This window comes from Emys orbicularis, chromosome 15 (genome assembly GCF_028017835.1).
Source record: "Emys orbicularis isolate rEmyOrb1 chromosome 15, rEmyOrb1.hap1, whole genome shotgun sequence".
Classification (NCBI taxonomy): domain Eukaryota; kingdom Metazoa; phylum Chordata; order Testudines; family Emydidae; genus Emys; species Emys orbicularis.
Window position 1 is genome coordinate 16,962,741 of NC_088697.1, and position 25,030 is coordinate 16,987,770.

The window sequence follows — 25,030 nt, forward strand, 5'->3', positions numbered from 1 at the left end:
CAGCCAATAGTGCCTTGTGTTAGCCTGGGGGTGGGGCCAGAGCCTAACCCACCTTTGTAATCACAGGCTCCAGTTACAAATTGGGTTTAATACCGGACCAATGCAGAATGTTTGCAGGTGGATGTGAGGGTGCCAGGATTTTCTGGGTCTGATGCTCATGCAGAAATATCCTAGTCACTGAAATGCTGTTCTTCACAGCCAGGGCTTGAGGAAACCTTGCCAACTTTATAGCAGTGAGTGGGATGGGGACCTCTTACTTCTGAAGAAATCAGGATGCTCAGGTAGATTCTTGGGGCCAGCCGCCAGGTGCAATCTCAGAAGAGAGGGTGGTTTGGGTCTGGCTCCCCTTATCTGTCCCTTAGGGGGCCAGTCTCCTCTGGCACCTGGAACATCTTCCATATTCATCAGGGCTTTCAGGCCAGGAATGTTGCTAGATTCCAATCGGGGTCAGGGTAATTAAAAATTAAACTGTCAACAGACTTTGTTCTAGTTGTTTATAACATTCTAATATACACACACACACACACACACTGTTCATTTAATGTGTGGCTAGAATTTGTTCTCTTCACCTCCCCCAGCAAACCCTTCTCAGTCCTTACAGTCATTGATTGCATTTGTCAGGAGAATGAGTTCAATCTCTTCATGCTCAATGCTGGTTTTCCTTAGTAAATATTTGTATCACACTAGCACCTAGAGGCCTTGATCAAGATCAGGCCCCCATGGGGCCAGGCACTGCCCAGAAACAGACTGAGAGCCAGTCCCTGCCCCTAAGATCTTGCAGTCTGAATAGACGAAGCAAAGAGTGGGGCATTGGGAAGGGAAAGCGACTTGCCCAAGGTCACCCAGCAGATCAATGGCAGAGCCCTGAACAGAACCCAGCTCTCCTGAGTCCCCATCCACTAAGCCCACTCACAGTCCATTTTTAGCCTGGTCACAATTCACATTCAAGTCTAGTTGAGGATGCTGATCGTCACTGGTCAGATGAGCCTTTCAGTTGATGCTATAACTGTTATATCCTTGGGGGTAACAGTTTTAGGAAGAAATCACTGGAGACACAGAGAGCTGTAAACCTTGTAGCATCCATTTATTTCCACACTCAGAACTAACCAACAGCCAGCCAAAGCTAGCTGGGCTATCCCCTAATAATCTAACTCAGTTGCCATAGCAACACAAGGTTCTGTTACCACGACAACCAAATACACAACATATCCCTCCCCTCTTAATAAGAATGTCCCCTAAATAAAACAAACACTAAACTAGAGAAGGAGGGTAGACTGCCTCCATTCCCGGCTAAACCCTGGGGATTATTTTGCCCCGTAACTGTGGGTTCGCCCTAGCTAAAGATCCAGCCGACGAGGAGGCCTTCTGTCTCTAGGTGGATTACGGCGGACTTCTGGTGTTGTTGCACCCGAAAGTGTCTTGGGCGCAGGCCTGACACTGGGCTCAGGGTTCGTAGGGCGAATGGGTGAGGATGGGGTATCAGCTTGTGCCGGGCAGAGGGGTATCTCTGCCGCTGGCAGTAATGGAGGGGAAAAGTCAGGAACAGGTGACTCTCGATTCAGTGTCTCGCCGGAGGTGGTGAAGTCAGGCAACTCTACTGAAGATGTGTCCTGAGGACTGGTATGACCTGGCAGCAACTGATCTACATGTCACCGCCAGGTGAGATCCTCTGCAGTCCGGACTGTGTAGGAAACAGGTCCCGTTTGAGTGATGACAGTGGCAGGGACCCATTTAGCTCCAGAAGTATAATTCCGAGCCAAAACCGGCTGTCCTGGGCTAAAGGTTCGGTCTTTTGCTCTGGGTGCACGCCTGATGACTTGATCTTGCTGCTGACGTTGCACAATTTGTCGGGGTTCAGAAGGTTTCAGCAGATCAAAGCAAGTGCGCAGCTGTCGTCCCATCATTAGAAAGGCCGGGGATGCCTTGGTCGTAGCATGAGGTGTATTTCTGTAGGATAGTAAGAAAGTGTCCAGACGCTTTTGAATGGATGATTGTCCCCTTGCCGATTTCAATGCTTGTTTCATTGTCTGCACAAATCTTTCAGCTAATCAACTGGTGGATGAATGATATGGTGCTGAAGTGATGTGGTGTATCCCATTTGCCTTCATAAACTTTTGAAACTCCTGAGAGACGAACTGTGGTCCGTTGTCACTCACAAGTTGTTCTGGCAGACCGAAACGACTAAAGAGTCCTCGTAGTTTTTGGATAGTACTCTCTGCAGTAGTTGACTGCATTATAGAGACTTCTGGCCATTTAGAATGCGCATCTACCACCACCAAGAACATGCTTCCTTCAAGGAGGCCAGCGAAGTCAACGTGAATACGTTGCCATGGGTTTTCAGGCCAGTCCCGTGGATGTAGGGGTGCCCACTGGGGTGCATTCCTCACACCCTGACATGACATACAAGCTCTTGCCTTCTCTTCAATAGCACTGTCCAATCCAGGCCACCAAAAATAGTTTTGTGCAATTTCCTTCATGTGCACTAATGGAGCTGTTCTAACATCTGTGAGCTCAGTGGTGGTGGGATAATGACACGTCTCCCCCACAACAAACAACCAGATTGGATTGATAACTCCGTTCTCCTGGATATGTAGGTAACAAGGTCGGGTGAGACCAGAGAGGTTCGTCGAGATGTTCCATGCATCACCAGGTCCATAACTTGGGACAATACTGGGTCAACTCGAGTTGCCTTCTTTACCTGAGTAGCGGTGATGGGTGTATTCTCTACCTGTTCAAAGTAAAAGATTTCCTTCTGGGCACTATTTCGACGGTTGACTGGCAAAGGCAGCCTTGAGAGACCATCCGCAGTGCCATGCAGAGTGGATTTCCAATATTTGATTTCATATGTGTGCGCGGAAAGCAACAGTGCCCACCGTTGCATACGACTAGCGGCTAATGGAGGAATGCCGGTGTGGGGTCCAAAAATTTAAGTCAGGGGTCGATGGTCTGTGAGAAGAGTAAACTTCTGTCCAAACAGATACTGATGAAATTTCCGAATTCCAAAAACGATTCCCAATGCCTCACGTTTGATTTGGGCATAGTTAGTTTCTGCTTTGCTTAGAGTGCATGAAGCAAAAGCAATAGGTCTCTCTTCTCCTGAAGGCATAATGTGTGACACGACTGCTCCCACTTCATAAGGTGACGCATCGCAGGTCAACTGTAGGGGTAAGGATGGATCAAAGTGCGTCAGAACTTCAGAATTTAGCAATGCATCCTTAGCTTTGTTAAAGGCAACATCACAGGCTTCAGGCCACTTCCAGGCCTTGTTCTGCCCAAGGAGTTCGTGAAGTGGTTTTAGCAGTGTGGCTAACTGTGAGATGAACTTTCTATAATAGTTCAATAGTCCTAGAAACAAGCGAAGCTGGCTAACATTCCGAGGAGGGGGAGCCTCGACAATAGCCTTTACTTTGGCAGGGGCCTTACGAAGACCTGTAGCATCAATGATGTGTCCCAAATATTCAACAGAGGGCTGGAAGAATTCACACTTGTCTTTGCGGACTCGCAGTCCGTACTCTTCCAGTCTTTGTAGGGTAGCCTCTAAATTCTTTAGGTGATCCTCCTCATTCCTTCCAGTGATCAGGATGCCATCCAGATAGCACTGGACTCCTGGCAAGCCACACAAGATCTGCTTCATAGCCCTCTGGAACAGGGCGGGAGCAGATGTTATTCCGAAGGGTAGGCGACAGTATCGATAAAGCCCCTTATGCGTCACAATAGTCAACAGCTCTTGGGACTTTTCATCAAGGTGCATCTGTAAATACGCTTGACTCAGATCAATCTTACTGAACTTTTGTCCCCCAGCCAGGCCTGTGAAGAGGTCATCGATGCGGGGAAGTGGGTATTGCTCTGCACACAACACTTGGTTGACAGTGACCTTAAAATCACCGCAAATCCGGAGGGAGCCATCTTTCTTCACTATTGGAACAATAGGAGTTGCCCATGGGCTATGGGTAACTGGTATTAGGACTCCATTTGTGACCAGGCGCTCCAGGCCCGCTTCACCCTTTGGCCTGATGGGATATGGCACAGTTCTGGCTTTCAGATATTTTGGTTGACTGTCAGGTTTAATGTTCAATGTCACAGTGATTCCCTTCATACTTCCCAGATCCCTTTTTGCCACAGTGTCAACACACCAGGTCCTTACACCAGCATTCTGATGCAGGGTGACCCGGCTTACCACAGCGGTAACATTCCTGACTCCCCACAGTTTTGTGGGTAGGTTCTTGTGACACCTTATGCACCCTAGGGGATGCACCGATGGATTGTGCCTCCTTTGTAGCCAGTTCCATGGAGACAGCAATATCAATGGCCTTCTGTAAGGTAAACTGAGCCTCAGTCAATAGGCACTTCGGTATAGCTTCACTGTGGAGGCCACACACTAACCTGTCACGTAGGGCATCATTTAACATCTCCTTAAATTCAGAGTGTTCTGCAAGCTTCCTCAAAGTTGCTACAAATTGTACATCTGTTTCATCATCTTTCTGGTCTCTTTTGTGGAACCTATATCTTTCAGCAATTACCAGTGATTTTGGAGAAAAATGGGACCCCAGAATTTCCACAATGTCACTGTAAGATTTAGTCTCTGGCTTAACAGGGTGTAGTAAGCTGCGTAGCAGGGAGTAGGTCTTAGCCCCTACAACACTTAAGAATATTGGCACCTTCTTCTCTTCTGTAATGTCATTTGCAATAACAAAAAGCTCAAAACACTCAGGGTATGTCTACACTACGAAATTAGGTTGAATTTATAGAAGCCGGTTTTATAGAAATCGGTTGTATACAGCCGATTATGTGTGTCCCCACATAAAATGCTCTAAGTGCTCTAGTCGGCGGACCGCGTCCACAGTACCAAGGCTAGCATCGACTTCCGGAGCATTGCACTATGGGTAGCTATCCCACAGTTCCCGCAGTCTCCGCTGCCCATTGGAATTCTGGGTTGAAATCCCAATGCCCGAATGATGCAAAACAGTGTCGCGGGGGGTTCTGGGTACATGTCGTCAGGCCCCTCCCCCTCCGTCAGAGCAACAGCAGACAATAGATTCGTGCCTTTTTACCTGGGTTACCTGTGCAGACATCATACCACGGCAAGCATGGAGCCCGCTCAGCTCAGCTCACCGTCACCATATGTCATCTGGGTGCCGGCGGACGTGGTACTGCATTGCTACACAGCAGCAGCAGCTAACTGCCTTTTGGCAGTAGACGGTGCAGCATGACTGGTAGCCTTCATCGGCGATCTGGGTGCTGGCAGCCGTGGGGCTGGCAGCCGTAGGGCTGCATTGCACCAGCCCCTTGCCTTTTGCCTTTTGGCAGTAGATGGTGTATTATGACTGGTAACCATCGTCATCGTACAGCAGTGGCTGGAACTCCGTATGTCCCCCAGTCCCCCATCCCCCCAGTCATATTCTGCTGCCTTCACAATGACAATGATGGCTATCAGTCGTAGTATGCCATTTTCTGCCAAGCGCCCAGTATTTTCTGCTAAGCACCCAGAAGAGGCCGAGGACGATCTGGGTGCTGGCAGACGTGGGGCTGGCAGACGTGGGGCTGCATTGCTACACAGCAGCAGCCCCTTGCCTTTTGGTAGAAGATGGTATATTACGATTGGAATCCATCATCGTCATATTGCAGTGGCTGTCAATCATGGGCACCTGGGCAGACATGCTCAGTCCTAGCGAACTGTCTTGATGATGATGGCTATCAATCGTAGTATGCTATTTTCTGCCAAGCGCCCAGTATTTTCTGCCAAGCACCCAGAAGATGCCGAGGGCTATCAGTCATGCTGCACCGTCGTCTGCCAGCTTTAGATGTAAAAAATAGATTTGTTCTGTATTCATTTGCTTCCCCCTCCCTCTGTGAAATCAACGGCCTGCTAAACCCAGGGTTTTGAGTTCAATCTTGGGGGGGGGGGGCATTCTGTGTGACAGTTGTTTGTGTTTCTCCCTGATGCACAGCCACTTTTGTTGATTTTAATTCCCTGTACCTGTACGCCATGTCGTCACTCGCCCCTCCCTCCCTCCCTCCCCCGGTCCGTCAGATACTAGTTTTGCGCCTTTTTTCAGACCAGACGCCATAGCTAGCACTGGGATCATGGAGCCCGCTCAGATCACCACGGCAATTATGAGCACTATGAACACCACGCGCATTGTCCTGGAGTATATGCAGAGCCAGGACATGCCAAAGCAAAACCAGGACCAGCCGAGGAGGCGATTGCAGCGTGGCGACGAGAGTGATGAGGAAATTGACATGGACATAGACCTCTCACAAGGCACAGGCCCCAGCAAGTGCAAATCATGGTGTTACTGGGGCAGGTTCATGCCGTGGAACGCCGATTCTGGGCCCGGGAAACAAGCACAGACTGGTGGGAACGCATCGTGCTGCAGGTGTGGGACGATTCCCAGTGGCTGCGAAACTTTCGCATGGGTAAGGGCACTTTCATGGAACTTTGTGACTTGCTTTCCCCTGCCCTGAAGCGCCAGAATACCAGGATGAGAGCAGCCCTCACAGTTGAGAAGTGAGTGGCGATAGCCCTGTGGAAGCTTGCAACACCAGACAGCTACCGGTCAGTCGGGAATCAATTTGGAGTCGGCAAATCTACTGTGAGGGCTGCTATGATCCAAGATGCCAGGGCAATGAGAGACCTGGTGATATCAAGGGTAGTGACTCTGGGAAACGCGCAGGCCATAGTGGATGGCTTTGCTGCAATGGGATTCCCAAACTGTGGTGGGGCCATAGACGGAACCCATATCCCTATCTTGTCACCGGAGCACCAAGCCACCGAGTACATAAACCGCAAGGGGTACTTTTCAATGCTGCTGCAAGCCCTGGTGGATCACAAGGGACGTTTTACCAACATCAACGTGGGATGGCCGGGAAAGGTACATGATGCTCGCGTCTTCAGGCACTCTGCTCTGTTTTGAAAGCTGGAGGAAGGGACTTTCTTCCTGGACCAGAAAATAACCCTTGGGGATGTTGAAATGCCTATCGTGATCCTTGGGGACCCAGCCTACCCCTTAATGCCATGGCTCATGAAGCCGTACACAGGCAGCCTGGACAGTAGTCAGGACCTGTTCAACTACAGGCTGAGCAAGTGCCGAATGGTGGTGGAATGTGCATTTGGACGTTTAAAAGCGCGCTGGCGCAGCTTACTGACTCGCTCAGACCTCAGCGAAAAGAATATCCCCATTATTATTGCTGCTTGCTGTGCACTCCACAATATCTGTGAGAGTAAAGGGGAGACATTTATGGCGGGGTGGGAGGTTGAGGCAAATCGCCTGGCCGCTGATTACGCGCAGCCAGACACCAGGGTGGTTAGAAGAGCACAGCAGGGCGCGGTGCGCATCAGAGAAGCTTTGAAAACGAGTTTTGTGACTGGCCAGGCTACGGTGTGAAACTTCTGTTTGTTTCTCCTTGATGAACCCTCCGCCCCCCCCCCCCCCCCGGTTCACTCTACTTCCCTCTAAACCAACCACCCCACCCTCCCCTCCCCCCTTCGAGCACCACTTGCAGAGGCAATAAAGTCATTGTTACTTCACATTCATGCATTCTTTATTAATTCATCACACAACTAGGGGGATAATTGCCAAGGTAGCCCGGGATGGGTGGGGGAGGAGGGAAGGAAAAAGACACACTGCAGTTTAAAACTTTAACTCTTATTGAAGGCCAGCCTTCTGATGCTCGGGCAATCATCTGGGGTGGAGTGACTGGGTGGCCAGAGGCCCCCCCACCGTGTTCTTGGGCATCTGGGTGAGGAGGCTATGGAACTGGGGGAGGAGGGCTGTTGGTTACACAGGGGCTGTAGCGGCGGTCTCTGCTCCTGCTGCCTTTCCTGCAGCTCAACCATACACTGGAGCATATCAGTTTGATGCTCCAGCAGCCAGAGCATCGACTCTTGCCTTCTGTCTGCAAGCTGACGCCACCTATCATCTTCAGCCTGCCACTTGCTCTGTTCATCCCGCGATTCAGCCCGCCACCTCTCCTCTCGTTCATACTGTGCTTTTCTGTAGTCTGACATTGACTGCCTCCACGCATTCTGCTGTGCTCTCTCAGTGTGGGAGGACATCTGGAGCTCCGTGAACATATCATCCCGAGTCCGCCGTTTTCTCCTTCTAATCTTCACAGCCTCTGTGAAGGAGAAACATTTTCAGCTGGTGGAGGAGAAGGGAGAGGTGGTTAAAAAAGACATTTTAGAGAACAAGGGGTACACTCTTTCACGTTAAATTTTGCTGTTCACATTACACAGCACATGTGCTTTCGTTACAAGGTCGCATTTTTCCTCTTATATTGAGGGCCTGCCGGTTTGGTGTGAGAGATCACTCACGCAGTACCAGGCAACAGATTTTGGCTTGCAGGCAACCATGGTAAGACACAGTCTTTTGGCTTTTTTAACCTTCTTAACATGTGGGAATGGTTTCAAACAGTAGCGCTCTCATTTCCCATACCAAGCACCCGTTGGGTTGGCCATTTAAAATGGGTTTGCAATGTAAAAGGAGGGGCTGCGGTTTCCGGGTTAACATGCAGCACAAACCCAACTAACTCCCCTCCCCCCCACACACCCAATTCTCTGGGATGATCACTTCACCCCTCCCCCCCACCGCGTGGCTAACAGCGGGGAATATTTCTGTTCAGTAGAGCAGGAAGAGGCACCTCTGAATGTCCCCTTAATAAAATCGCCCCATTTCAACCAGGTGACCGTGAATGATATCACTCTCCTGAGGATATCAAAGAGCGATAAGGAATGGATGTTGTCTGCATGCCAGCAAACACCGGGACCATACGCTGCCATGCTTTGTTATGCAATGATTCCAGACTACGTGCTACGGGCCTGGCGTGGTAAAGTGTCCTACCATGGCGGACGGGATAAGGCAGCCCTCCCCAGAAACCTTTTGCAAAGGCTTTGGGAGTACATGAAGGAGAGTTTTCTGGAGATGTCCCTGGAGGATTTCTGCTCCATCCCCATACACGTTAACAGACTTTTCCAGTAGCTGTACTGGCCGCGATTGCCAGGGCAAATCAATCATTAATCATTAAACACGCTTGCTTTTAAACCATGTGTAATATTTACAAAGGTACACTCACCAGAGGTCCCCTGTGTGCCCTCAGGGTCTGGGAGCACGCCTTGGGTGAGTTCGGGGGTTACTGGTTCCAGGTCCAGGGTGATAAACATATCCTGGCTGTTGGGGAAACCGGTTTCTCCGCTTCCTTGCTGCTGTGAGCTATCTACATTATCTCCATCCTCATCTTCCTCATACCCCGAACCCGCTTCCCTGTGTGTTTCTCCAGTGAAGGAGTCATAGCACACGGTTGGGGTAGTGGTGGCTGCACCCCCTAGAATGGCATGCAGCTCCGCGTAGAAGCGGCATGTTTGCAGCTCTGCCCCGGACCTTCCGTTTGCCTCTCTGGCTTTGTGGTAGGCTTGCCGTAGCTCCTTAATTTTTACGCGGCACTGCTGTGCGTCCCTGTTATGGCCTCTGTCCTTCATGGCCTTAGAGACCTTTTCTAATATTTTGCCATTTCGTTTACTGCTACGGAGTTCAGCTAGCACTGATTCATCTCCCCATATGGCGAGCAGATCCCGTACCTCCCGTTCTGTCCATGCTGGAGCTCTTTTGCGATCCTGGGACTCCATCACGGTTACCTGTGCTGATGAGCTCTGCGTGGTCACCTGTGCTCTCCACGCTGAGCAAACAGGAAATGAAATTCATACATTCGCGGGGCTTTTCCTGTCTACCTGGTCAGTGCATCTGAGTTGAGAGTGCTGTCCAGAGCGGTCACAATGAAGCACTGTGGGATAGCTCCCGGAGGCCAATAACATCAAATTCCGTCCACACTATCCCAATTCCGACCCGCTAAGGCCGATTTTATCGCTAATCCCCTCGTCGGAGGCGGAGTAAAGAAACCGGTTTAAAGGGCCCTTTAAGTCAAAAGAAAGGGCTTCGTCTTGTGAACGTGTCCAGGCTTAATTCGATTTAACGCTGTTAAAGTCGACCTAAACTCGTAGTGTAGACCAGGCCTCAGTATATACACGCCATTGCACTATAGTCTCCTCAAAAGGTTCCAGAGTCCCTGTAAGTGTAGCCATGATTTTAGTTTCAGTTTGCACAGTCAGTACAAACAAGCCAGTTCTCACCCCCTTCCAGCAGCAAACAAGGTTTGTTTGGGGGTTTTTTTGTACCTTAACTTCTACTTCCTTCTGTTGCTGGGGCAGCACAGACATCCCATCCTCATCGGCACGTTGTTATATCCTTGGGGGCAACAGTTTTAGGAAGAAATCACTGGAGACACAGAGAGCTGTAAACCTTGTAGCAGCCATTTATTTCCACACTCAGAACTAACCAACAGCCAGCCAAAGCTGGCTGGGCTATCCCCTAATAATCTAACTCAGTTGCCATAGCAACACAAGGTTCTGTTACCGTGACAACCAAATACACAACAATAACCTTTCACCGACCCCTGTGCTGCTCATCTGGCATCTCACCCACCAGGAGAGGAATCTCTTCCACTCATGATGTTAAAAATGCAGCATTGCCAACCTCAAACATTCAAAAATCATGAGCTGGGCTCAAACAATCATGAGATTTAAAAAAAAATATGTATTGGGTTCTTTTCCTTGGCCTTCTGTAAGCTAGAAAGTAAGCTTGAGTGAGCTAGAAACGTACTCATTTAAAAATGAGAGCTGAGATTCTCATGTCATCACATGACTCCAGGAGCTAGGGCTTTAAGAAGAACATCAAAACAGTGACAACCGTTCTCCTTGAGGCCTGCTATGCTTTCCTCTTTGCTCTCTTCACTTTTCTCTCACTCTCAAACACCTCTCTTCAGCCTATTTGACTCCCTGGCAAAGCTTAGTGCTGCAGGGCGGCCTGTTAGCCGTATCTTCCCAGCTTGCAGTGTAGATCTTGAAAGTTTTCAAGTCCCTCTTGCAAATGTCCTTGAACATCAAGCTAGGTCGGCCCAGTAGCCTTGCAGCATCCACAAGTTCTCCATACAGGAGATGCTTTGGAATGGGTCCATCCTCCATCGGATGTAGAAGACCAAGGCAACAGAGATGTCTGTATTTGAGATTAGTGATTAGACTTGGCAATTTTGCTTTACTTTGGTGTCAGGAACTCTGCTTTCCCATTTGATATTTAGAGCACAGTGTGGACAATAGGTGTGGAAGGTGTTTAGTCTTCTTTATGCCCATTGTAGGAGGTCCAGGTCTCGCCACCATACAGCAGCATGCTCGAAACACACATCTGGCAAACTCATACCTTGGTGTTCAGTGTTAGTTTCCTGTTATCACACACACACTTAGTCAGTTGGCCAAATATAGGACCTGCCTTTCTGATGTGAGATTTAAACTCTTCATCTTGAGATAAGTTATCTGACACAGTTGATCCTAGATAGCAGAACCTGTGCACAACTTTTAGCGTAGTGTTAGCTATTGAAACTTCTGGTGCAATCAACACACCTTGTGCCATATTCATTGTCTTCTTTAGACAGATGTATGACAAGCTAGCGAAAAGCTGTTAGAGTTGCAGCAGCACCGCTTCACTGTGTGTGATGAGTCCTGCATTGTTGGCAAAAAGAAATTCTCTTATCAGCAGGTGTTGGACTTTGTTGTTTGCTCTTAGATGTGCAATATTGAAGAGTTTTTTCCATTTGAGCTTGTATGGAGAGGAGAAAGCATGACGAAGTAGCAGACAGAATAGACCGAAGAGTGTTGTGCCAAAACACATACCTGTTTGAAACCACAGCATGTTTCCGATTTGTCAGATTGATCACCATAATACCAGACTATAGCCTTCATGGAAGAATTGAATCTGACTGAGAAGGACGGGGGGCAACCAGTTCTCTCTAGCAGTTGAAAAAGGCCTGTTCTGCTAACCAGGTAAGATCTAGGAAGGCAACTTAGAGAGGTTTTCCTTGTTCCTGACGCTTTTCTTGCAGCTGCCTTAGTGTGAAGACCATGTTAAAAGTAGATCTACCAGCATGGAAGCTGCACTGACTGTGGATATGTATGTTCAGCCAGAACTTATGTTTTGAGAATGACCTGTGCAAATGCCTTGCCAGCAACAGTGAGGAGAGAAATTCCTCGGTAGTGGTGGCAATCACTGCAATCTCCTTTGGTTTTATACAGTGTTATGATGTTGGCATCCTTCGTGTCTTGTGGTGCCCCTCCTTGCCTCCAGTAGCCAAGCAACACATTGTGTGGATGTTTCAACACAACCTGCCCTTGTTTCAGTACTTCAGCTGGAATTCCATCTCTTTCTGCAGCCTTTCCTGCTGCTAGGAAGCTGATTACATGTACTAGCTCATTTTTAAATGGTTCTGTATCGAGTTGTTGGATGGTCTGAAGCTTGAGGATTCCATTTAGTGCTGCTTCAGAAACTGTGGTTTCACATGAATCGATTTCGTGATAGCGTTCAACCCATCACTGCATCTGTTTGCTTCCGTCAATGATGATGTCTCCATTAAGAGATTTGAACGAGGCAGTCTTTTTGGCTGACGGACCTATTGCTTTCTTGATTGCATCATACATACAAGCATCCATTGAGATTGGAGATCTAAGAGGTCTCTTCTCACACAGATCGAGCCAGTATGATTTAGCACATTGCCTTGCTGTTCATTGCATTGTGCTTTGGCCACTCTGCAGTTAGCCCATGTTTCAGGAGAGGAGTTCATGTTGTGGTGCAGATATGCTGTGCACTTTGATTCAATAACTGGAAGCATTTCTTCAGAACATACTGCAAAGCAGTCTTTATCTTGTACAGTCTTTTTACCAAAAGCGAAGGTTGCAGCTATATGTATATTCATTCGGAGTGTATTCATGCTGCATCAGCATTCAGGAGAAGTACAACTGATGACATAGCTTCCAGGAGATTTGAAGTGATTTGGAGACATCTTCCTTGGTCTTTTGTGTTGTTGATGTTAATACATGGGCAACAGTTTTGTTGGGTATGATGGAATTTCTGTAGTGAAAGCCATATTTTGCCACACACTGTGAAAACTGCGAGTATGGAGAACATCCTGTAGAGGTTTTCTGCAGGTGACAATTAAATTCAGTCAGTGCCAGCATCCACATCTGGGGTGTCTCCACAAGACCGTCCAGCAAGAGACTGCCTTGGAAGTAGGTGTTGGTCATGCTCAGTCCTTGGGGGTGCAGAGCTCCAGCCTTTGCCCATTGTTGTTCATTTTTCCCACTCCATGGTGGCCAGTGCATAGCAGCCACATCTTGTGACCTGAGCTGACTCTGGTGTTGAAGTCTCCCAGTAGACAGAGTTGCTTGCCCGGTGGTAGCTTGCTGATGGCACTGTCGAGTTGCTGATAGAACAAGTCCTTCTCTTCAGAGCTGGAGAGTGATGGAGCAGATATACTAATGATGTTGGCAAAACCTCCTGTGGTAGATATTCTGAGTGGTACGATTCATTCTAATGTTGCAATGGGACATTCAACCATGGATACTACTGAGTTTCTGCCTGCAAACCCCACCCCATGTTTATGGTGGTGGTGTTTGCTTTTTCTGTGCCAGAAGAAAGTGTAATGCCTCTGGTGCAGAGAGCCTGTCAGTTAGTCTGGTTTCAGAGAGACGGTCTACATCGATGGCAGACTTCCTAGGGTCATTGGCCTCCTCTAGATCATTTAGCATGTCAGAGCACATTGTCCACACGTTCCAACAAGCAAGTCTGAAGAGGGTGACCATTCTACCTGAACGTTCAGTGTGGATGCCTCGGCAGACAGAGGTGTGCCTTAGGGTCAAAGTCCTCCTCTTGGCAGCACTGACTGCGCCCAGAGGCTTGGAAGACCAAGATGTTTGGAAACCAGCACAGCTGCAGGAAACGCCAGCGGGCAAAGCTGAATTGCAGTGCCAACCACCTGCCACTTTCTCTGCAGTGGATTTAGATCAGGGTTTTCTCCCCTAGCCTTTGCTCAATGAAGAATTAGCTGCAAATCAGCAACACCAAATGGAATTACTCCTTCACGGATATTGTTTTTCATTCCAATTGGTATCAGGCTTATCTGCTACAAGACTGTGGTTATTGCAAAGACGTGCACCAATTATCACAATAAATGATCATCAATTATCAAGATAAAATTGTGAGAGTTGGCAACAGTGAAAGTCCCCCCTTGTGGGCGGGGGGGAGAGAAGGGGCTAGGAGGGAAGTTCATCCTCTGTTACATTTGTGGTAACACTTGAGAATTTGTGCCTAAACTTGATGCCCAAATTTTATAACATGTGCAGAGGAGCTGAGTAGCCCATCCTCAGCTGAAATCGATATTTGCTGTAGGTACTAATGAAAATCAGGCCTTTGGTGCCTCCAAGTGGACACCCAGTAAGTGATCACTGAGATAGGCAGATGAGCAGATCCAAAACCTCTGTAGCAGAGCTGGGCAAATAATTGATTTTTCGGTTCACTGGCAGTTCCAAAAAAATATATTTTTTTAAAAAGTGGTTCAACCCGAACCAAATCCAAAAACTTCTGAAGTTTTTGGTGAATTGGCAAAGTCTGCTTTGGAGCCAAAGAAACTTTTCATTTGAACTAGTCACTGGGCCAGAAAGAGTGAGAGAATAAATGACTTTATGGTCTGGTGTTTAGGGCACTCACCTGGGAGGTGAGATGCTCGATTGGCTGTTTAGTTATTTATACAAAGTGGAACAGCTTCAATGGGCCCATGTGAGAGCCCCAGAGCCCAGCCGTTAGAGTGCTCTCCTGGGAGGGCTGTACCCACATTCAGCTCCCTGCTCCACAGCAGGTAAAGGGGGGACTTGGACCTGGGTTTCCCACATGCTAGATGAGTGCACTAGCCACGGGGCTAAAAGTTGTCAAGTGGGAGTCTCCTCCACTACTACTTTGTGAACAGCACCAAAGTCCCCTTGTGACTCTAGCCCAGGAGTGGGCAAACTTTTTGGCCCGAGGGCCACATCTGGGTGGGAAAATTGTATGCAGGGCCATGAATGTAGGGCTGGGGCAGGGGGTTGGGGTGCAGGAGGGAGAGTGGGGTGTGGGTAGGGGTGTGGTGTGCAGGAAGGGGCTCAGGGCAAGGGGTTAGGGTGCAGGAGGGGTACAGGGTGCAGCAGGGGGATCAGGGCAGGGGGTTGGGGTGCGGAGTTCAGGAGGGGTTCGGGATATGGGCTCCGGCCCGGCGCCGCTTACCTCGAGCGGCTTTAGGGTGGCAGCGGCACGCAGTGGGGCTAAGGCAGGCTTCCTGCCTGCCCTGGCCCCACGCCGCTCCCGGAAGTGGCCAGCATGTCCGGCAGTGGCTCCTGGGAGTGGGGTGGGGCAGGCGGCTCTGCCGCATGCTGCCCTCACCTGTGGGTACCACCCCCAAAGCTCCCATTGGCTGCAGTTCCCTGTTCCCGGCCAATGGGAGCTGCGCCTACAGGCGAGGGCAGTGCACGGAGCCCTCTGCTCCCCTCCTTCAGGGGCCACAGGGCCCTGGTGCCTGCCGCTTCCAGGAGTGGCATGGGGCCAGGGCAGACAGGGAGCCTGCCTTAGCGCAGCGGGGCTATGGGGCTGGCAATCGCATTGGCTGGATTGAAAGCCCTGATGGGCTGGATCCAGCCCGTGGGCCATAGTTTGCCCTCCCCTGCTCTAGCCCCTCCAAAAAAGATTTTTGGCCATAATGAGTCAGTGAATTCACATCAGATTTGGGTTCACAAAAACTGCGTTTTTCAGTGAATAAACTATTTTTTTGAAAAAGTTTGCCCAGCTGAGCTCTGTAGTCTTGTCCTCTCAGCCTGTCTCAACATGATGGCTAGGGTTACTGTCCTACTCTGTCCCCCCCGGAACCTGGAACATTACAAACATGGTAACTAACTCTGGGAACATTTTTATGAGCAAGCTGTTTTCACAACAGTTTATAACTCTGCAAAAGCTAACTCCCAGCATGCATTGCTCAGAGCAAAGTCTGCATATCCCTCACCTTTCAGTCCCTGCCGCATGGCCTGGAGGTGAGCTCACGTGGGGCTGAGTACAGGATGGGATGTTTCGTCACAGAAGCAGAAAAAGAGGGAAGCTATCAACTGGCTGGAGCTCTCAGAGCAGCCATGGAACAGATGAGCCACCCGGAGTAGGCACTGCATCCACGCAGCCTGGCCTGAATTCAGATGGCTGGGTGCTGCTCCACTGATCTTACTTCCCTCTCCTCAGTGCTGAGTCTGAGCCATTCAGTGATGTTCCTGCACAATAAGCAGCTCCAACTCTCAGCCCCTGCTGTAACCCAGAGGGCGCTGGAGGCAGGTGGTTCTCAGCAAGGGGCCCTGGTCACACTGCAAGGCCAGTTGTTCTGCACTCCCTTCCTGAGAGCGAGGCACAAGCTGGTTGGTGGGGGTGGAGGGAGAGGCCTGGCTTGAGGTGCTGGGTGAACCCAGGGGCTTCAGTCTGTCGGACACCAGTCCCAGACTGGAGCCATGTGTTACAGTGAGTGTCCATATGCACAGAGCATTGGCCAGAAGGCCTTGTAATCTGTTGGCAACACGGCTTCTACAGAGCAAAACAAAATCACCATGTCCTGGGGCCACCATCTGGCCCAGAGCTCAGCTGGGCACCCACCAAACCAGGAGCCCCCAGCACCACTGGAAACAGCATGAACATGGGCCATATTCTGCCACCTGCAGCCTGCTGCCCAGCAGATTAGCCCTGCCAGGAGCAGGAGCGACAGTGCAGCATGGGCAATTCTGCACAGAGCCCATTTCTGAGTCAAAGGCGTTGGGACTAGAGCACATAGGCCAGTGATACTCAGACTGTGGCTTGGGAGCCGGTAGAGGCTCTTTAACGTGTCTCCTGCGGCTCTTTGCAGCACATGTTATTAAAACACTGTGTGATTTAATTATTAACCAATCTAAACTATTAACCAGTCAGGATGCTTTTACTATGTGATTAGCCAATTGTAGTTGATAAAATAATAATACTTGGTCAGTCATTTTGCTGTGAGAATAATATATACATATATTATTTATAGGGCTGTTGATTAATTGCAGTTAACTCACATGATTAACTTAAAAAAATTAATCACGATTAATCACAGTTTTAATCGCACTGTTAAACAATAGAATACCAATTGACATTTATTAAATATTTTGGATGTTTTTCTACATTTTCAAATACATTTCAATTACAACACAGAATACAAAGTGCACAGTGCTCACTTTATATTATAATTTTTTATTACAAATATTTCACTGTAAAAAAGATAACAGTATTTTTCAATTCTCCTCATACAAGTACTGTAGTGCAATCTCTTTATCGTGAAAGTGCAACTTACAAATGTAGATTTTTTGTTATATAACTGCACTCAAAAACAAAACAATGTAAAACTTCAGAGCCTACAAGTCCACTCAGTCCTACTTCTTGTTCAGCCAGTCACTAAGACAAACAAGTTTGTTTACATTTACAGGAGATAATGCTGCCCACTTCTTATTTACAATGTGAGAACAGGCAGTCACATGGCACTTTTGTAGCTGGCGTTGCAAGATATTTTTGTGCCAGATATACTAAACATTCATATGCCTGTAGCAGAGCGAGACTCACCCTTGTGGCGCCTCCTGCTGGTTTCCTGGGAATTAGCTCTTTTTCCAGCGCCCTCTGCAGGCCGGTATCCCACTTGCCGCTGTCCCCCCGTGTCCCTCCAGGACCCCGGTGCCCTTTACCCAGGGGTTCTGCCCACTGCAGCAACCCCCAATCTGGGTTTCCCCACTCAGGGGAACCCCCAACCCTCACCTCGCCTCAGTATCAGGCTACTGCCAGTAACCATCTAGCCCCTGTTCACTGGAGCAGACTGCAGTGTACAAGCCACTCATCACAGGAAAGGGGGGGTTGGACCTGCTGCCTTGGCCTACCCCTGGGCTGCCCTTTGCAACACCAGTACCCTTCTGGGCCTTTAACAAGGCCTGCAGCCTGGGGGGTTTCCAGGCCGGAGCTCCCCAGCTCCTCTGGCCTTCCCCCAGCCCTGCTCCACTCTAGGTACCCTGTGAGCTCCTATGCAGCCAGGCCCTTCCCTCTCTAGAGGCGGAGAGAGACTGATTGCTTCTGCCCCACTGCCCTCTTATAAGGGCCAGCTGGGCCCTGATTGGGGCATGGCCCCAGCTGAGGCTGCTTCCCCAGTCAGCCTTGGAGCTGCTTGCCCCAGCCAGAGCCCTCTCCTGGGCTGTTTACCCCCCACCCCCACCCCCTGGGCAGGAGTGGGGTGATCACCCCACTACACCACCACCACCCCTCAAAATCCCCAACCCTGGGGACAGGGGGCCTCTGGGCCTGGGCTCCCCAAAGTTGGCCCTCCAGGGCTGCCCCTCCAGGCTCGCACGCTTCCACTCCGAGGCCTCCCAGCCTCGGGCCATCTCCTGGACCTGGGCCTCGGCCTTCCGGCGGGCCAACACCACAGCCTCTAGCCATGCCTGTATGTCTGCGTCATCCGGACCCTCCACCCCAAGGGTCTGTGTCTACTTGGTGGTCTGCTCCACAATCACCTGGGCCCCGGCCTCTTGCCAGCCCCACTCGGTCTGGATTTCCTTATCGGAAACTGGCCCAGCGATGGTCTGGGTCCCGACATCCTTCGGGGTCCCCTCCGTCCTGGCGACCGACTCTGACTCCAGTTCCGGCCCTCCCGGGCCCACAGGCATCTCCCCTGGCCCCCACTGAGTTCCCCTGAGGGGGCAGGACCTCCTAATATGGCTGGGTACCCAGCAACCCCAGCAGGCATCCTGCCTCCGTTCTGCCCGGGGCTTCCTGTGTTCCATTTGGGGTTCCGTCCGCCGCCGGGATTGATGTGAACCTTTGGCACTGGGCCTGGGCATGTCCGTTGCACGTGGCCCTGTTGCCCACAGGCCCAACAGGTCAGCGGCCGCCCAGGTTTCTTCACCCGGCAGACTGTCTTCGGGACCCCAGCCCTGCTCTTCTCTAGGTACCCTGTGAGCTCCTAAGCAGCCAGGCTCTTCCCTCTCTAGAGGCAGAGAGAGACTGAGTGCTCCTGGCCCACTGCCCTCTTATAAGGGCTAGCTGGGCCCTGATTGGGGCGTGGCCCCAGCTGAGGCTGCTTCCCCAGTCGGTCTTGGAGCTGCTTGCCCCAGCCACAGCCCTCTCCCGGGCTGTTGTTAACCCCTCTGGGCAGGAGTGGGGTGACTACCCTGGTACAATGCCCCTTCATGCTTTGGCCACCATTCCAGAGGACATGCTTCCATGCTGATGACGCTCATTAAAAAATAATGTGTTAACTAAATTTGTGGGTGAACTCTGTGGGGGATAATTGTATGTCTCCTGCTCTGTTTTACCTGCATTCTGCCATATATTTCATGTTACAGCAGTGTTGGATGATGACACAGCACATGTTGTTCATTTTAAGAACACTTTCACTGAAGATTTGACAAAACGCAAAGAAGGTACCAATGTGAGATTTCTAAACATAGCTAGAGCAATCGATCCAAGGTTTAAGAATCTGAAGTGCCTTCCAAAATCTGAGAGATATGAGGGGTGGAGCATGCTTTCAGAAGTCTTAAAAGAGAGATTCCAGAAGACTGGAAAAGGGCAAATATAGTGCCCATCTATAAAAAGGGAAATAAAAACAACCCAGGAAACTACAGACCAGTTAGTTTAACTTCTGTGCCAGGGAAGATAATGGAGCAAGTAATTAAGGAAATCATCTGCAAACACTTGGAAGGTGGTAAGGTGATAGAGAACAGCCAGCATGGATTTGTAAAGAACAAATCATGTCAAACCAATCTGATAGCTTTCTTTGATAGGATAACGAGCCTTATGGATAAGGGTGAAGCTGTGGATGTGGTATACCTAGACCTTAGTAAGGCATTTGATACGGTCTCGCATGATATTCTTATCGATAAACTAGGCAAATACAATTTAGATGGGGCTACTATAAGGTGGGTGCATAACTTGCTGGATAACTGTACTCAGAGAGTTGTTATTAATGGTTCCCAATCCTGCTGGAAAGGCATAACGAGTGGGGTACCGCAGGGGTCTGTTTTGGGACCGGCTCTGTTCAATATCTTCATCAACGACTTAGATATTGGCATAGAAAGTACGCTTATTAAGTTTGCGGATGATACCAAACTGGGAGGGATTGCAACTGCTTTGGAGGACAGGGTCATAATTCAAAATGATCTGGACAAATTGGAGAAATGGTCTGAGTTAAACAGGATGAAGTTTAACAAAGACAAATGCAAAGTGCTCCACTTAGGAAGAAAAAATCAGTTTCACACATACAGAATGGGAAGAGACTGTCTAGGAAGGAGTACGGCAGAAAGGGATCTAGGGGTTATAGTGGACCACAAGCTAAATATGAGTCAACAGTGTGATGCTGTTGCAAAAAAAGCAAACATGATTCTGGGATGTATTAACAGGTGTGTTGTGAGCAAGACACGAGAAGTCATTCTTCCACTCTACTCTGCTCTGGTTAGGCCTCAGCTGGAGTATTGTGTCCAGTTCTGGGCACCGCACTTCAAAAAAGATGTGGAGAAATTGGAAAGGGTCCAGAGAAGAGCAACAAGAATGATTAAAGGTCTTGAGAACATGACCTATGAAGGAAGGCTGAAAGAATTGGGTTTGTTTAGTTTGGAAAAGAGAAGACTGAGAGGGGACATGATAGCAGTTTTCAGGTATTTAAAAGGGTGTCATAAGGAGGAGGGAGAAAACTTGTTCACCTTAGCCTCTAAGGATAGAACAAGAAGCAATGGGCTTAAACTGCAGCAAGGGAGGTCTAGGTTGGACATTAGGAAAAAGTTCCTAACTGTCAGGGTGGTTAAACACTGGAATAAATTGCCTAGGGAGGTTGTGGAATCTCCATCTCTGGAGATATTTAAGAGTAGGTTAGATAAATGTCTATCAGGGATGGTCTAGACAGTATTTGGTCCTGCCATGCGGGCAGGGGACTGGACTCGATGACCTCTCGAGGTCCCTTCCAGTCCTAGAATCTATGAATCTATGAAACACTCTGATGCGGAAACTACAGAACCCGAAGCACCAAAAAAGAAAATCAACCTTCTGCTGGTGGCATCTGACTCAGATGATGAAAATGAACATGCATTGGTCCACACTGCTTTGGATCGTTATCGAGCAGAACCCGTCATCAGCATGGATGCATGTCCTCTGGAATGGTGGTTGAAGCATGGACATATGAATCTTTAGCGCATCTGGCACGTAAATATCTTGACGTGCCGATTACAACAGTGCCATGTGTACACCTGTTCTCACTTTCAGGTGACATTATAAACAAGAAATGGGCAGCACTATTAGGGTGGCCAACTTGCTAATCGCACAAAACCAAACACCCTTGCCCCTCCCCCTGCCCCACTCCTTCTCCAAGGCCCTGCCCCCACTCACTCCATCCCCCCTCCCTCCATCGCTCGCTCTCTCCGACCCTCACTCACTTTCACCAGTCTGGAACAGGGGGTTGGGGTTGAGGTGTGGGAGGGGGTGAGGGCTCCAGCTGAGGGTGTGGGCTCCAGGATGGAGCCAGAAATGAGGGGTTCAGGGTGCAGGAGGGAGCTCTGGGCTGGGGCAGGGAATTGAGGTGCAGGAGGGGGTGAGGGTTCCAGCTGGTGGTGCAGGCTCTGTGGTGGGGCCAGGGATGAGGGGTTTGGAGCGCAGGAGGGTACTCATGGCTGGGGCAGGGGGTTGGGGTGCAGGAGGGGGATTGGGGTGCAGGCTCCGGCTGGGCAGCGCTTACTTCAGGCAGCTCCCGGTCGACGGTGCAGCGGGGATAAGGCAGGCTCCCTGCCTGCCCTGCCTCCATGCAGCTCCCAGAAGTGGCCGGCATGACCAGCCTCCTAGGTGCAGGGGCTTCTGCACGCTGCCCATGCCTTCAGGCACCAGCCCCGCAGCTCAGGGCGGGAGCAGCATGTGGAGCCCCCGTGGCTGCCCCTGCACCTAGGAGCCAGACATGCCGGCCACTTCTTGGAGCCACACAGAGCCAGGGCAGGCAGGGAGCCTGACTTAGCCCTGCTGCGCCACCAACCGGACTTTTAGTGGCCCAGTCAGCTGTGCTGACCAGAGTCGCCAGGGTCCCTTTTCAACTGGGTGTTCCGATTGAAAACTGGACTCCTGGCAACTCTAAGCATTATCTCCTGCAAATGTAAACAAACTTGTTTGTCTGAGCGATTGGCTGAACAAGAAGTAGGACTGAGTGGACTTGTAGGCTCTAATGCTTTACATTGTTTTATTTTTGAGTGCAGTTATTTTTTGTACATAATTCTACATTTGTAAGTTCAACTTTCATGATAAAGAGATTGCACTACAGTACTTGTATTAGGTGAATTGAAAAATACTATTTATTTTCTTTTTACAGTGCAAATATTTGTAATAAAAATGAATATAAAGTAAGCACTGTACACTTAGTATTCTGTATTGTAATTGAAAGCAATATATTTGAAAATGTAGAAAACATCCAAAAATATTAAAATAAATGGTATTCTATTATTGTTTAACAGCGTGATTAATCGCATGATTAATTGCGATTAATTTTTTTAATCACTTGACAGTCCTATTTTTTATATATATTTTTATTATATTTTTATATATATATATAGTGACAAAGCTCTGTCCTTATCTCCGTGGGTCCTGCATTTCCTGGTGGATTTCGCTAGCCTCAGAGGCTCACTGTGACCCTCCACATAGCCCTTCTCTTTCTAGAGGCAAGGGTCACAGCCTACTGAGCCATTTTCATCATAAGCCAGCAAGGGAGGTGAGGAGAAGCTACCCTCCCTTGCACAGTCTCTGTTGTCTCCCAGTCTCAGTGATTAATCGGGGGGGGGGCAAAGGGGGGAGCCCGGGCCCACCCTGTACTCCACGCTCCAGCCCAGGGACCCTAATAGTATCAGCTATGATAGCTGACTTTTTAGAAACAGGACGCATACAATTCCCTAGGCCATTTCCCCACAGTAGCCCCCAAATTCCTCAATATCCACTTCACCCTTACCTCAGGGCCTCCTTCCTTGTGCCTGATATGGTTTATACTGCTCATTCTCTCCAACAGCGCAGCTTCCTCCTGCAGCTCCTGACACACGCCCCCACCTGACTAAGTGGAAGGTTTTTACCTAGTTTCAGCCAGCCCCTGATTGGCTTCAGGTGTCCCAATCAACCTAGCTGTCCTCCCTGCCTTCTGAAAAGTTCTTAATTGGCCGCAGGTGTCTTAATTGACCTGGAGCAGCTGCCATTTGTTTATCCTGGTAACAGGGATTTGTTTAGCCTGTGGCTAATATATCTGTCTCCCACTACTTTACTATAGCCATGTGGCCTTGCCCCGTCACAATATAAACTAAATTTTCCCGTCATACTGTTTAATACGAATAGTACTATAGTAAATGACAATGAATTCACTGTCAACTGTGGCTCTTTTGGGTAATGTTGACACTAATTTGGCTTCTGAACCCCTGAGGTCTGAGTCTCACTGACACAGACCCCACCCAACCCAGGCACTGAAGTTCCAGTGTGTCCAAGACCCAGGGCCAGCAAACATTCTCTGCTAGTCGCTGGCATTCACTGCCTCTGCAGCATCCCTGCTGGGTATGGTGTTTGACAAACACCTGGGAAGTGATAAAGCAGGGCACTTAACAGGGTCCTGGGGGTCAGGCTGGAGGCTTGGAAGAGGGGCAAATTGTCTCTTTCTGCTTCATTTACCTTATGCTAGGGGCCCAGAGAGGCTGGTCCAGATCTCCTCCAGCTCTCCCCAGCTGTGTGTGTTGGAACTGAAAGAAACAGAGGATTGTGCTCATCTCCTGGACTGTTTGGGTTCTCCTCCATCAGTGGGATCCCTGGCAGGGTGTCAGTGTGACCCCGAGCTGAGCATTGCTGAGGGCAGACTGACGCTGGGTTGCTCCTTGTACTATCTGCAGAGAGCAGAATGGGCTTTGTAACGGCTGAGGCAGTGACACGGCAGCCGCTGTGGGTGTGAGCGGTAATTCCTCTCCCTTCTCTCTCCTAGGAAGGAGCTCCCTCTACATAATCCTCTCCACTGGGGGCATTTTCCTCCTCGTCACCTTGGTGACGGTCTGTGCCTGCTGGAAACCCTCCAAAAAGTGAGCATTTTCATATAACTTGAATAAAATAGCTGTTACTCTGCTCCCCCGCACCAGGCTCCCGGCTCCCAGCCCCATCCCGGGGATCGCACAGGGCCACAGCGCCCCCTGGCTGCTCCCCCGCACCAGGCTCCCGGCCCCATCCCGGGGATTGCAGAGGGACACAGCTCCCCCGATGGATCCCCTGCACCAGGGTCCTGGCTCCCAGCCCCATCCCGGGGATCGCACAGGGACACAGCGCCCCCTGGCTGCTCCCCCGCACCAGGCTTCCAGCCCCATCCCGGGGATCGCACAGGGACACAGCGCCCCCTGGCTGCTCCCCCCGTTCTGTCAGGCCTGTCTCGCTTCGACACACCAGTATTTATCTGTATTTGTTTCCTTGTGGCCTATTCTCTCTTTCCAATCTATCCTCTCACGCTGCATATTCTCACCCATGCCAGCCCAATGGGGGGAGTGGGGCGTAGGGTGACCAGACAGCAAGTGTGAAAAATCGGGACAGGTGGTGGGGGGGTAATAGGAGCCCATATAAGAAAAAGACTATAAAATCGGGACATCTGGTCACCCTAGTGGGGTGGGGCTGGCTGAGAAGCTGGGAGCTCTCTGGGGACCATCTCCCAGAAAATGGCTCCATGTGGTTTGCTGGGCTGTCTGAGGAGCCCAGGTGAGAGTCAGGCCCGGGGGCCTTTTGTCTGCCGCAGGGAACACAACCCCAGTAACATGTCCTTGGTGTCTTTATTCTCTCCAAGAAGGGGCTCCCCAGAGCCCTGGGCACTTAAACTCGACAAACTCCACAATCAATCAAACCCACAATGAACTGCCTCCCTCCCCCCCCCCGGAATTAATGAATAACCCCAATAACCCCACGCAGGGCCGGCTCTAGGATTTTTGCCGCCCAAAGCAAAAACAATTTTGGCTGTCCCCCCCCCCCAGTTTTTTAATTACCCCACCCCCAGCCCCGCCTCAACTCCGCCCCTTCCCCAAATCCCCAGCCCTGCCTCCTCCCCCCAGGCTCTCAAGCCTGGAAGGGAGGGG

At 50.0% G+C, this 25,030-nt stretch overlaps 1 protein-coding gene across 1 annotated transcript in view; it reads left to right on the forward strand.

Moving 5' to 3' along the window:
• Positions 1–25,030, forward strand: part of HEPACAM (hepatic and glial cell adhesion molecule) — an 86,264-nt gene that overhangs the window by 53,640 nt on the left and 7,594 nt on the right. Inside the window, exon 4 of the mRNA XM_065417308.1 lies at positions 23,905–23,998. Within this exon, the coding sequence (XP_065273380.1) occupies positions 23,905–23,998 (94 nt within the window). The remainder of the gene's footprint in view (positions 1–23,904; positions 23,999–25,030) is intronic.